The sequence below is a fragment of the Pseudochaenichthys georgianus genome, chromosome 7, assembly GCF_902827115.2.
Source record: "Pseudochaenichthys georgianus chromosome 7, fPseGeo1.2, whole genome shotgun sequence".
NCBI classification, from domain to species: domain Eukaryota; kingdom Metazoa; phylum Chordata; class Actinopteri; order Perciformes; family Channichthyidae; genus Pseudochaenichthys; species Pseudochaenichthys georgianus.
In genome coordinates this window covers 19,583,598-19,597,114 of record NC_047509.1, presented here as the reverse complement: position 1 = coordinate 19,597,114, position 13,517 = coordinate 19,583,598, and the positions used below count along the sequence as shown (strand labels likewise).

The following is a 13,517-nucleotide window of genomic DNA, read 5'->3' as shown; positions in this document are numbered from 1 at the left end:
CTTGTCATTTAAAAAAGAAAAAAAATTGTTTCCCCCTGTAGTTTGTATTTTTTGTTACACGACAATTCCTCGTAAAAGACATGAAGCGTTTCAAATAAGCCAAGACACATGACCAGGTTCTCTCTTCTTTATCAAATGTGGCAGTTTTCATATAAAACCCGATAGTTTGAGGTAATACACAAACGGTCACAATACATAAGCATTATTTCTAAAACACACTTGCATCTAAATAAAAAATAGATAAGAAAAATGTAAAGAAAAAGTATATTACACTGTTCAAGATGCTGTATGTTTTATGTACAAAGTTGAAAATATACTGAATATGCCCAAAAGTTGTAAAAGAAGAGACATAATGACATAAAATAGACTTTGAACCTCAATTTACATCTTTTATAAAGAGAAGCAGATAAGGATGGTATACCCTGCTGTTTTAGGGTGCGACCAAGACTTGTTTTAGCAAATCTGTGGTATGGGAAACATTTTATTATCACTATAAATCATAGTCTGAGGCAATACTTGAAGACTTCTGTGCCTTTTAATAAAAAAAATTACAAAAATAGTTCCGTTTCTGAAATGTTCATATGATGAACAAAAAAACTGATGCAAAACACACAGAGACAGACTTTTAGATGCCGTTTAAATCTTAGTTTTCATGATAAGGTGAAATATTACTTTGAACGCACTATGAGTATTAAAGAATGACTGAGACACCAAAATGTACTATTACTTTTGTTAAACAAATGATACACCATAATGCGCTCTTCTCCCTGTAAAGACAAAAACGAGTACACTTCGTATGACGGCATCCAAACATTGCAGCTCAGAGTATGGTTTGTGAGTCAGTACAGTTTTCTGCTGGGCGTTACAAAACCAGCAGTGTGTCGTTCACCTGCTGTGCTGATGCTCGGCTGCACCACATAAACAAAGTGGAGTAGAGTACTGAGAGGCGGGGCTTGTTGCAGCTGAGGGTTTGGATTGGCAGGAGGGGATGAAGGGAAGCAGAGCTGGTTCCCGATGTCCTCAGCTGGTCTGCATGTCTTTCCCAGAGCAGGACCACTGTGAGTGGATCCTGCTGTTGAGCTCAGCCATCGCCAAGACTTCTCAACGTTCGAGACTGACTATCAAAGTTCATAAGCCTCGAACTGATATCACAACAGTTTGTGGTTCAGAATCTCCCAAACAATCCTTCTTCTGAAGTAGGGCATGTGTTTCTGAAAAGAAAAGAAAGAGCACGTCATTTTGAGGCCACTGAAATGATGATTACCAGAATCTTTGTTTGTCATTACCTGTGTGAACGTGATTGGCCTGTCTTTGGTGATGTAATCTGCATATTTGCATGTGAACATTCCACAGTCGCTACCATTCATCTGCTGAGGGATTTCCTGAGGGCATAAGAGAAATAAAGAGGTTATTTGACATTCCCCCTCTACAAACCCAATGATTTATCTGAAAACCTACTTTTAAAATCATTGAAAAACCACAATAAAATGAATGTGTTAAAGGATTTCCAGCACCTCTATGAATCCTGAATTTCATGATGATTAAAAACGACTTCACTGGGTTATAACGCTGCAGTGCAAAACAAACCTGAATGAGCTGGCCATTTTCTAAAGCTAGTATACAGAGCTTTGTGTTGACAATTAGCCTATGCCAAACTTCCTAAACACATGCCATTTGAAAACACAACATGAAATGGCAAGACGAATGCATGCTCTGCACCCTTGTGTGTTTAGGACTTACACTGCGCTTTTTGCTGTGGAGAGTCCAGTCTGAGGTATCCAGTGCTTTGCCCTTTTTGTCTTTACTTTCCTGTAGCAGGTAGTCTCTGGCAAGACAAATACAGATAATGTTTTATACTATTTTTTTTTTGCACATGAAAAACAATGAGCATTAGTTACATTTAGCTCCCAGAAAATATACCATTCAACAAAACTCTTATATGTGATACTGAAACTTACAATAATATTTGGCATGCGCCGTCATTGTTTCCTCCCATGGAATCAAAGTACATAATAGCCTTTTTGCGGAAATCCACCACCTGAGAGAGAGAGAGTTGCACAGTAAACAAACTGCAAGACAAAATCCCCAAATTGTTACTTCCAGGTTTAAAAATCATGTTAAAAAAACTCACCGAGAGGCACCAGTGCACCCCCAAGTGGACAGGAACCAGAAGGATGTCTTTAGAAAAGATGTCTGTCTTCTTAGTCCAGCGGCGCACGGCAGAGTAGCCGCTGCTGCGCAGCCGGGGGTAGAAGAACGTGTTGAAGGTGTTGACCGACGGCAGCTTTGGGTCCTTGCTGCGCTCCACCAGCAGGTTCATATAAAAGTTGATGACCTGAGACATTAAGGAGGGAGAGTTTCAATTCACTGAACAAGCACAACTCTAGGCTCAGTTGTGCTACATGAATTACAGACGCAAAGGATAGTTCCAGTCCAATGTTAAATACTGTTCAAACAGCTGTGATCGCATTACAATTGTTTCACTGCACCATTAGTCACATATTGTGAAGTGGTTTGTTTAGCGGGACAGAATAGAGAACATTGTTATTATTATAACAATTATTTTGGCTTTGTTCCTTTTTATGAAACCTTGCCAGGTATATTTGATAAAGATGGTTTCATTAAAGCATTAAGAAACTAACTAATGACACCCTTCAGGTGTTTTTAAATCACTAGTGGGTTATTGCTTAAATAAAATCATGGTCGTATATCTTGTTTTTATATCTGATGTACACATCTGCCAATAAAAGGACAGCCTGCTGATCATTCACACGCAGATCTGACCTCTGGAATAAAGTGCACTCACCTCGTCATTGAGCCAGTTGAGGTCGCTGAGGGTCTGCAGGTCTTTGCGGGTGAGACTGAGACCAAAACCTTCACTCAAAACTTCATAATGAGCTCCGTCCAGCGCCCCGTTCACCTCATCATCCATTTCCTTAACACACAGAGAGCATACAAGTGAAAAAGCAGAAAGCAAAGTATTCAGCTAACCTCTATATTTGTATTATTATATATAAACATTTGTCCCCAAATTCATAAAGCTTGAGGTCGTACAAAAAGTCCTCACCTCTGTGAGTTCAGGGAATTCTGGCTTCTCTTCCAAAGGCTTTGGTTCTTCGATCACACGAGTCAAAGGAACCTCCTTTTCCAAAGGAACTCGAACGTGGACCTCCACATCTGGGCTGCGTTGCCCCTCTTCAGACAGGCGCTGGGAACCAGTAACAACACAACATACGTTACTGGGAAGAGAAGAAGCTGATAAATGGATCTGAAAGAGAGCTGCAGTGGTGCGCACTGACCTGCCGCAGCAGCAGGCCCGTCAGCGCCTCCTGCTCTTCAATGTGTCTCCGCCTCTCTCTGGCACGGGAGTCATACATACTCGTCCTACAGTGCCAAAAAAAGATTCATGTTTCCTCTGTTCAATCATAACATCAGTGAATACTGGATCAATAATTAAACACATTGGAAAGTACTTACAATTCCTTTATCCATAACTCGGCTTGGAAACATGGCAGGCTGTAAAGGAATAGAAATGTGTTATTGTGCATACAATCCTAACACCCGAGTTGACTTTAGTCACTGTTTTTACTCCACCAAGTATAGCAGACTTTACATGGTACTAAACTCATTTACACTTTCTAAATTAACAGCACCAAATGCTTCGATAACGTAAAATGATATTACTCGTTCCATTTCTACTAACTACAGTGAAATCCTATGGTGACGAAACAACACAAGGAACAACATTGCAAAGATTAGTGAAAATAAATACTAACCTTGAGCCGTCTTGCTTTTTACCCTTTTTCTCATTAACAATAATAACAGAGTCACTGTCATGAGCTGAAAGAAAAGAAAAGGTTGTTATAGCAAAAAGGAAAAAATACAGAAGCAAGCTAATATTCAACTTATTATGAACATCCCATATCAAGATGCCTTGTTTAAAATGTAGCAATGGTACCTGATGACTGTGTGTCCTGAGAGGAGTTATCCTGCAGAGCAGATGGAGAGGGCGTTGATGGGAGAGTGGCTGCTCTGCTGGAACAGGGGTCCATGTCCGAAGACCATGTCTGGACCCCTGGCCTGCTGGAGGCCCCACCTGGGCTCGGGAGGTTGCTGGAACTGTGGCTTGACGTCCCCCTGGGGCTGGGGGGATTGCTCGGACCCTCTGAAGTTTCCCCCGCTGCTGACAAGCTAGGGGAAGTGAACTGTTGCACTCTGCGGCTGGACATGAGGAAGCTGGAACTGATGAGAAAGTGACAGGAATAAGAAGAAGATACCATCCAGAACACAGATCTGAAGTATAGACATGGAACTATTACCATTTATCCATTTTTTAAATTCAGTTTTTGATAGATGGATATATCTGTTAGTTGTATTCCTTGCCTGCCGGTTCCAAATACAAAACATAGATGTGACTACCCCTTAAGCATGCTTGAATCACTGTTGGCAACAGAAAAAAAACAAAAAAAAACACATTTTGGATAGAATACCATGGTTGACCTTATTTGCTTTTGAAGCCCCCGACTGGCCTGTGACTGAATTCTGACAGAACTTTCCCGCTGTGCCCCACCCCCCCCCCCTACTCTGTATTCACTTGTATACCTATTAACAGTTTGAATATGACACTGGTCAAGTCTACTACATTGTATGGCTGCGTACAAATCTCTGTGTGATCTCACGATGGCGTGTGAGCCCCAGTTGTGAGGAAAAGATGACTGACCACCCGAGACCATGGTCAGGAGCTGCTTGTAGACCTCCTTCTCCTCTTCACAAACAGACTGCACAAACACAAAGGAGAAGCAATAAATCAACAAAAAACACACAAACTGAGTTAGAAGTTATTAAAACAGTCCGGATGTCTGACCTCCTGTGCTGTGCAGTGGGTCCGGGCATTGTGAAGGCGCCCAGATGAGCTGCTGTGTGTTGGGCTCTGCACCACTTTGATGGGAAAGTTCTTCTCATACATGCTGGTGCAGGAGCTGCTTGTCACTCCAGTAAAACTGCAAAGACAAAATGAGCATAATAATCATCTACCTACTGAAGTTCATATAACAAAAAGCAACAGCAATCCTTATTGTTGAGCCCTGAACTATTTTGTCTTGAGGTAAAAGGTGAAAGAAATACCTTGGTGTTCCATATGGTCGCAGGTTTAGGGGCCTGCCGAGCCGTGGAGAGGGATGACATTTTGGAGTTATGGAGGCTGGCAAGTTGACTGAGTGCCCATTTGTTTTTGGCACTTCACGATGTGTAGGACTCATGCACACTTGTCGCCTACAGACTTTGAATCCCACATTGGTCTTCTCATTGCGCGACCATTCTAGAGTTGAAAGAAAACAGTACAATAATGAACTTCTCTAAGTCTGCACAAACCAACCTTCATTCTAATAACAATAGAATGCTCTTAGTGACCATCTAACCTGATGCTTTCCAATCAAATGTGGTCGAGGGAGCAGCGAAGTGCTCATCCAGGCAGTTCCTTTCAACAATCTTAAACCAAAAGAATATAGGAAATCTTTAATTAAAAGCGTGAAATGTTATCAAATCTCAACAGCCAAGACTGAGCATCCTTACCGGCATCCCTGCCCAGACTGCTGCAGATGTTGAGGGCTGGGGATCTTGAGGTGAAGGACCAGGGGTGGCAGGAGGTATATCTCTCAGAGCAGGGCTCACATTGTTCCTCATCCATGTAGCTATACTGTAGCTGTGACTCTTAACCCCTTCAGCTGCAACCTTTACTGTATCAATAATATCTGCTAGAGAAATGTAAATCAGACGGACAAGATTGTAAGTAGCATAACACTGATTCAACATACACGGACATCATAACAAGTAGCAAAGTGAGTTATTATTTACCCATTCGAGATTTCTTGATTACATTATCTTCATCGAGGTTATGCCCATCTTCCAAACTTAAAGGGGAAAGAGATTGACGGTATACAGTTAATAACACATTCATTTAGACAAGTGATGATACAAATATTCACATAACAAATGTTGAATCGAGACAATGAATGGCAGCTCTACAGAAACTGTTAAGTTCACCCATAATATAACAGAAAACTAATTTCGGGTCGGTCTTTTTAAACATACTGACTTTTGACTACACATGGGAATATTGCGGTTGTAGCTCGTACCATTCAATTGGTCTTTTCCTCCTCATCGGACCGTCTGCTTGTGCCGGGTGAGCATCAGAGTGCTCCGCAGCTGGGACACCGTTGCGAAGATTGGCAAAGCTTGTTTCTATCCAGCCGTATATTTGATTCAACATGGCTTGCAGAAATATAACCGCCGGTTTGAAAATAAATAGCTAAAGTTGCTTTCAGTCTACCTGTCAATATAGTTCCAAAAAAATGAAGCTAACGCGCATCATTCAATTAACGCAGGTAAGCTGAGGCTATTTCAAAGGCTAACGCTCTTCACAATTAACATTTTCCTTTCCCACGAAACGAGCTAACCGTTAGCTAGTTAGCTGAGAATTAGCTAGTTGCCTAGATAGCCCACTACGCTAACCACCCCGCTAGCTAACAGAGCTAGCTAAACGGCTAATTTATTGAAGTATGTTTAAATTCCAACAGGAATGCGACAAGCCGCAAACAACGCCTTCGGAAAAAAGTGTATCATGTTGAGTTACACCCTAACTTATTTATATATATTTAACGATACTTTAAATTGTATATAAACTCGTTGAAAAATATTATCTCCCGCTTCTTCCTCATTCAAAACCACAACATGGCTGAAAAGGACGCTCAACCATCGCTCATTGTGATTGGCTGACAGGGTGTTGTAAACCCCAGTGTAACCGACATCTACTGGCTGAAGGCAGACTGGTGGAGACCATTTAACTTCACGTCACACCCGGCGGTATGGAACACATCTTTAATAATTCACATTAGGTTCACAACTCATTTTCTCTCTATTGTTTCATTTAGTCTTAATGCATCTTCACATCTCGCGTCTTTTAATTTTTTTAATTAATATGTCCTTATTAATCTAATGATTTTTTTATCAGCACTATACAATAATCAATAACTCATCTTAAGTGTTTCTATTGTTCTGTGTTTTATTAAGAATGTTTATGATCATAACAATACATTCCAAATGTATTGATGTATAGATTATGTTATCGTACAAAACTTTAGCAATACCTTAATTTCTTAAATGGAGTTACATGAGTAACACAGACTAAAAATAAAGGTAATCAGTTAAAGAGGTGTATTATTGGTTAAATGATAGAGACCAAGAGAGTTCATTCATACACATCCACTCTTTAATAAATTAAAAACAGTAACACCAATGCTTCAATGAAATGCAGGGTGCTCTTAACACAATATATTTCATCAATATCATCAAATAAAGATAGTACAAGGCCACTTTAGACGACTTGTGAATTCATTTCATGTTTTAAACTCACACTTTGTGAAATATATATTTCGTTCGGTCATAAAAAATACACTTTAAATGTCATGAAATACAGCATTCAAGCCTTTCTACAACTGCAGGCCTTATCAAAAGTTACATGAGATTACATGCATGTATGGCACTGTTTCATTTAATTATCAGGTGTCACCACTTCAAACAAATGAAATACTTAAAAATAAATAGGACCAGAATGCCACATATCTATTTTTGCACTAAATATATTTAACTCAAAACATTTTAGATTCAAACATACATATTAAACAAATTACATAATAAACAATGTGAATGTAATAAATGACAGCCTCAGAGTTAAGTTAGGTGGAATAAAAGTATGAGAAAATAAACACATGGACTACTACAGAGTAAACATGGGTAACAAATCAAGGCAGAAGTGAAGCAACATCCCAAATCAAATACATAGCATTTTCAGATTGTCAAGAGTGAAAGTGTTTCTTGTAATTCACAGTATTCAGACAACATTGGATCTGCTTGGAAACACAAAAATAGTATTTTTTAAAGACATATGTGTGCCTTCAGTCACAAAATCCACTCCCCCAATAGCCAAATGGTAGGATGACTATCTTGCCAAAGTTAAGGCTTTTTAAGAGCCATGCATATTTAATTGTAGATCACATACCTATTGAAGAGCACTGACATCTATTGTGTGAAATACACATTTGATTTATAGGCAGGAATGGACATAAAGACACCAATACAGCTTTATATGAACACTCACAGTATGTTTTATCTATTTAAAATGGAGGAAGATCAATGATTGTTTCCTGCTGGAAAAGCTAGTAAGCTAAGCCTATGATGTGGTGGAGGTTTACAACATGCTAGAGAAGAGGGAAAGGTTGTAGACATTTTGGATTTGAACACTGACACATATCTATGTAAGTGTATAGCTGTACATAAGATTAACAAATTATGTGTGGCCTAATCAGGATCAGGAAAAAAATGAAGTTGTTACAATTGGAAGCATTGTCACCACAAATCACAAACCTTCAAAATACTTTTATCTTGTCCACCTAAAATCCCATCTCTTGTATAAGGTGGGCCGATGGTTTAATCATTTTTTGTTCCAAAGATTTGGAGGAAGAAGGAGAAGATATAGATGATATCCAGGTAGATGTTGAGAGTGGCAAAGACGTACTCTTCTGGACTAATGCTGTAGCGTTTGTTACCCATGATGAGCTGGGTATCAAATGCTAAAAACTGAAACAGAAAAAAAAACAGCAAGCAAGACATCTTTTTGGTTATTTTGATTCTCATGGATCTGGTTATTTAGTTGATATTAGATATAGCCTAATGGCATCATTACTCTTACCATGGTGAACAGTATTGCTCCCAAGACAGCGTAGGTGGCATCCAACCAGGGTACCTAAATGGGAAAAACATGCAATGTCAGTGTTTAGGTCACCACACACAAAAGACACTCGTTCATATTTGAAAGCATATGATTGTTCAGTGATATCCGTTTTTAGTCAAGTCTGCACTAGTCTTATGTGAATCTCAGACTTTAAATTAACATTTGTATTTGATCAAACTTTATCTTGGTCGACTCAAAATGCACGTTTTAGTCTTGCCTGATAAATAACTGGTGTAGTGGCTCTATTTGGATTCTCGTACTTACATAATGATATGGAAGGACCATTGCCAGCACTATCCCGGAGACAAACATCACCATGCAGAAGACAAAGAGCACCCCTTGGTATGATGTCAGATCAATCTGGATGGAGGAAACACATGACATCAACCCTGTGTTATTCTCACAATGTGAAAAGCTGACTTGACATGATTTTTACTGTTAATCATGCATACAGTATATCACATAATATATGATATACAGTTAAGGAAAATGGTTTTTTTTCTCACCTTAGATTGAAAGCTGAAGACTGTAACCAGGAGACAGACTGCTGCTGTGATGCCCAGACACAATACCACTGACTTGGTGTTATAGAAACTATTAAAAAAAGAAACATGCAAACAAAACGTACTGAAAATGTTTCAAGAAATGTCAAACCAAACACATAACCTCAAATAGCGTAGAAAAGTACATTGCTGAAAGCAAAGCCATCATGCTAACTAAGAAGAGAGACTGAAGCAGCAAAACATAATGCAAGGTTGAACACATTTACATAAAATGGTGCATAAAATATAGAAGTGTACCTGGACAACATCCCTGTCATGTATGATAGGGAGAGGGTCTGAAAAAGACATGATAGTCATGTGAAAAATATGGCATTTGTTACATATAATATATTCATACATTTATTTTGGAATAACATTTATAATATAGAAAACAACATTTATGTAAAGATACATATTTGCCTTGCACTTACAAATATGCCAAGCAGAATCAGATTCCATGGAAACTGTCTCCTGTAAGAGTAAGTCAAAGTGATTTGTGTTATTATTTTAACTTTTTTGAGAATCAATCAAGGATGTCAATTTCTGGTCTTCAGAACCTTTACATTACCTTGGTGCAGAGCAGCAGGACAGGGTCAGATATGTGACAAAGAACACAGCACTGTTAAAGAACAAAAACATAGTTAGATATTTTTGCTAGATAGAAATGACATGAACCAAAACCGACAGAGTAATGGTGTATTACTAAATAAACCTGTTACTTACTAAGATGCCCAATACCAGCCAGGGTTAGTTTGAATGTAGTCCTTCACGGGGTCACTAAAAAGAACACAGTCTTAGGTAAGATTTCTACCAAGAAAAACATGTTTAATGTTGTTCAACATTTTTATTATAAGCTCACCAGAATGTGAAAAGAGCCACAATAGAGAGAGTGACCAAAAGCTGGATCATCAAGATGGTGTACACCTTATAAATAAAAACATTTGCATAACGGTAAATGTACAGATATGTGCAGGTTGGGTCTTTTAAGGGTAACATGTTAATATGAAGTAAATTATGAGTGATACACAGCATTCACTATGTAATATTGAGATCAATTTAATGCTAAAGATTTCGATACCTTACGTATGAAGATCCTCCGGATGTTACGGTCATCCCAGGTGAACTCTGTGAGCATCTCACAATCATTGTAGCAAGGCGCACTGGTGCCTGGAGAAAAACAATTAATTAACATGATAAACATTACCATACTTTAGAAAAGAAAACGACACTAACAGTAAGAGTAAATGTAGTAGGACAAGTTGTTGGTATACCTGCAGTGGCTTCCTCATAGCTGGGAGGAATTGGCGCCACTAAGACTTCTCCACTGCCATTGGCGCTCTTATTTGCAAGTAACAGCTGATATAATAGCACAAAAAAAGAACAATTTGTTATACGTTCCATTTAGTGTGTTTCACATTTTAGTTGAGAGTAAGATTTTAATCGGAAATAAATCCCTACAAAATATCAAATAAAGTGAACATCTGTGATGCAAGGGATCACAAATAAATAAGCTGCAATTAAAGGTGAATCATCAGGCCTACACTTTTACTCACATGTCACCTGCTTTCACCCATCAACATGGCAATTGATATTTTACATGGTTTCAGAGGGGAGCACTGACACATTGTCTTCTTCAAAAACGACTACAACTTGCTACCCTTCTTTTAGCTGGTTCAGGAGCCCAGCACTCGCAACTTTAAATGAACCGAAAATAAATAAACAAGTTTCAATGTTTTTTAATATTGAATATGGTATGTTATTGGTTATTCCATGTTCTTATGATTTTATGACTATTTAAATGTACAGTTATGTTTCATATGGGTGTTTCCATAGATCTAGTCTCTTTATTTCCCTGTTAGCAGATTTAGACTTATACCTTTTGTCTCCTGCAGCAGAAAGGTGAATAATCTCAGCAGTTCAAGTTTAGCCATTCATGACGGCGTTATTTATTATAGGCACACATCTCAAGAGACTTGAGAACAGAGAGAGAGAGAAGGGGCGTGACTTCCAACGGTCTTATACCCCAGGTAGTGACATCATCAATCATGTGGTACAGCGCTAACCAATGAACACTGTAGTAGTCGCAGCTACAAGACAATATGGTACACAGTAATACATGGAGTCATACACTATACATGTCTCTGTATGTTATATCTCAACATTCCCCCTCAAAATGCACCAGATTGATGCATTTAACTCCAAATAAAAAAGTATATCTTACCGGGGGAGCACGCCCCCGGACCCCCCTAGAGGATTTTAGGTCCACCCCCACTTAAAATATGTTCACATGGATAGGTTCCTAAATACATTTGCAATTTAAAAAAAAAAAATAGTAACCCATGTCCATATGTTTATTTTGGGGTAGTAGATTTCAACTATGGGGCTATATCACTATGGTCAGCAACGCTATAAATATTGACAAATAAATCCAGCAAAGAAGAGACCAAGGGGTAGACCTAGGACCAGGTGGAGGGATTATATCTCTTCGTTGGCCTGGGAGCGCAATGGGATCCCCCAGTCAGAGCTGGTTGATTTCGCCAGGGAAAAGAAAGTTTGGGGCTCTCTGCTGGAACTGCTACCCCCGCGACCCGACCTCGGATAAGCGGGAGAAGATGGATGGATGGAAATCCAGCAAAATGACACACAAAAAATGGCTGAGTGTATAATGTTTGAGTGTGCGCGCACGCGTTAGTTTTAAAGACCCCCATAGAGCTCAGTTTATTACTCTCACCCTGATGTGAAACTATGTATGTCAACAATTAAAAGCATGTTCATCATCATTGCCAATAGGATTTAACTATAGGATTCCGTAGTGGAAATGTGCGCAGTTGGAATTGCACGTCACTACGTCAGACTAGCTTGCGTAGCCCTCACTGCACGTCATTGACGCTAATAGGCTACATTATTTATTATCACAGCATCAGATTTCAACTGCGTTGGAAGATAATCTACCGGCTAATAGCCGGCGGCTATGCTTATAAAAGCCAGAAGGTCGTTTAAAATCATCTATCTATGTTCCGCAGATTTTTTCAAAAACCCTCTAAATACTATTCTCACCAGCTGTAAGAAAATTATGTGAGGCACACACTGGGAATACGTATTGGTTTCCAGAGCTACAGAAACAAATGTGTTGTGATGGTGACGCAACATGGCAAAACAACATGACGCACTTCATTCATACATTATATCATACACATAATACTTAACTGTTACGCATTGCACACCATAAACAAATATATTTGCAGAAATTATTTAAAAAAAACACAAGGTCACTAAATTAATCAGCTAGAATTATACTTGTTTATTAAAAATCCACTACCTCAAGTTCTAGTTGATTCAAATGACTAATTATGGTGATCTTCACAACTAAATAGGTGGTATTACCAAAAATAATTTAGCATTAGTGATACCAAGGGATGGATAGAGACAAGCATATCAAGTGACTGTTATGGAATACTCAGACAATCATAAGACAGAAATAGCAACTGAAAGTCATTAAAGCATAGTCATACCTTGCCCTGTGTCATGATGCCTGTCTGTTTTTCCTGTTGTCTTGTTCAGTAGTCCAACCAGTCAATGGGGCTCTGGTGTCTCCTTTCTTTAAGTTTTTTTTTGCAGTGTCTGGCCAGAGTACTGACAGCTGTGAGAGAGGACCGTGGATTAATAATGCTCCTCTTGCCTGCTCAGACTGGACACCATGTGACGATTTTGTGATGTAATCCACCAAAACAACGCAGTTAAGGCTTGTGCAGTTACCCCTCCCTCACCCACTGATGGGTGTTCTAGCTGCATCCAGGTGAAGCTGCATCATAGAGAAAAGCTGGGACTGTACCAATGTAGAAGGGAAAAAGGGGAGGATGGATGCCTACATGGTGCGTGATAAGTGAAATCCAGATAATTCTGGAAGAATGGCCTGCAGAATCAACTAGGAGAAAGTGAAATATGTTTTAAATGTTTTTCAGTAAATGTAAAAAGGCCTGTTGCATTTGAATAACATAAAACAAGTGGCTTCTTTTTAAGTAAAGATCAACAATTTACAGCTCACTTTCATTTTCACTATAATAAATGTTTTATATTTGTTGAAATGATTGGTGCCAAATTAGACTTTTATGCTAAAGAGCATTTGTTTAATGAATTGAAGCAAAAACAAGTTTCAAGTAACTAGGGCAGCATTTACTATAACATAA

At 38.9% G+C, this 13,517-nt stretch overlaps 2 protein-coding genes across 3 annotated transcripts; both read right to left on the bottom strand.

Annotated features, from left to right (window-relative positions):
- Nucleotides 1-113: 113 nt before the first annotated feature.
- Nucleotides 114-6,814, bottom strand: senp1 (SUMO specific peptidase 1). Of its 2 annotated transcripts, none has more exons than XM_034086996.2 (18): nt 6,135-6,814; nt 5,854-5,909; nt 5,572-5,753; nt 5,418-5,487; nt 5,125-5,317; nt 4,865-5,000; nt 4,660-4,778; nt 3,959-4,242; nt 3,777-3,840; nt 3,478-3,516; nt 3,300-3,384; nt 3,068-3,208; nt 2,807-2,935; nt 2,132-2,335; nt 1,959-2,038; nt 1,741-1,825; nt 1,287-1,382; nt 114-1,211 (listed from the first exon to the last, which is right to left on the bottom strand). In XM_034086996.2, the coding sequence occupies exons 1-18, from the start codon at nt 6,266-6,268 to the stop codon at nt 1,149-1,151; spliced, it is 2,160 nt and encodes a 719-aa protein (XP_033942887.1). In that variant the 5' UTR covers nt 6,269-6,814; the 3' UTR covers nt 114-1,148. The 2 variants fall into 2 exon arrangements, with proteins under 2 accessions (XP_033942887.1, XP_033942888.1); XM_034086997.2 differs by having other exon boundaries at nt 5,572-5,750.
- A 435-nt stretch (nt 6,815-7,249) lies between these two features.
- On the bottom strand, nt 7,250-13,111 carry LOC117449380 (protein lifeguard 2-like). Its single transcript, XM_034087035.2, has 12 exons — nt 12,843-13,111; nt 10,602-10,686; nt 10,409-10,497; nt 10,190-10,254; nt 10,054-10,107; nt 9,899-9,949; nt 9,762-9,801; nt 9,589-9,626; nt 9,295-9,382; nt 9,053-9,148; nt 8,747-8,800; nt 7,250-8,634 (listed from the first exon to the last, which is right to left on the bottom strand). Exons 1-12 carry the CDS (start codon nt 12,855-12,857, stop codon nt 8,485-8,487), a joined length of 825 nt encoding a protein of 274 aa, XP_033942926.1. The 5' UTR covers nt 12,858-13,111; the 3' UTR covers nt 7,250-8,484.
- Nucleotides 13,112-13,517: the final 406 nt, after the last annotated feature.

Excerpts from the sequence above, each read along its gene's own strand:
- senp1 (XM_034086996.2), bottom strand. The coding sequence starts at position 6,268 with ATGTTGAATCAAATATACGGCTGGATAGAAACAAGCTTTGCCAATCTT. Across the intron at positions 1,826-1,958 it reads GGCGCATGCCAAATATTATT|AGACTACCTGCTACAGGAAA; the intron begins GTAAGTTTCAGT and ends TTGTCTTGCCAG. Across the intron at positions 1,383-1,740 it reads TCCACAGCAAAAAGCGCAGT|GAAATCCCTCAGCAGATGAA; the intron begins GTAAGTCCTAAA and ends TTATGCCCTCAG.
- LOC117449380 (XM_034087035.2), bottom strand. Across the intron at positions 9,950-10,053 it reads GGCTGGTATTGGGCATCTTA|TGCTGTGTTCTTTGTCACAT; the intron begins GTAAGTAACAGG and ends GTTCTTTAACAG. Across the intron at positions 9,149-9,294 it reads TCTTCAGCTTTCAATCTAAG|ATTGATCTGACATCATACCA; the intron begins GTGAGAAAAAAA and ends TCCTCCATCCAG.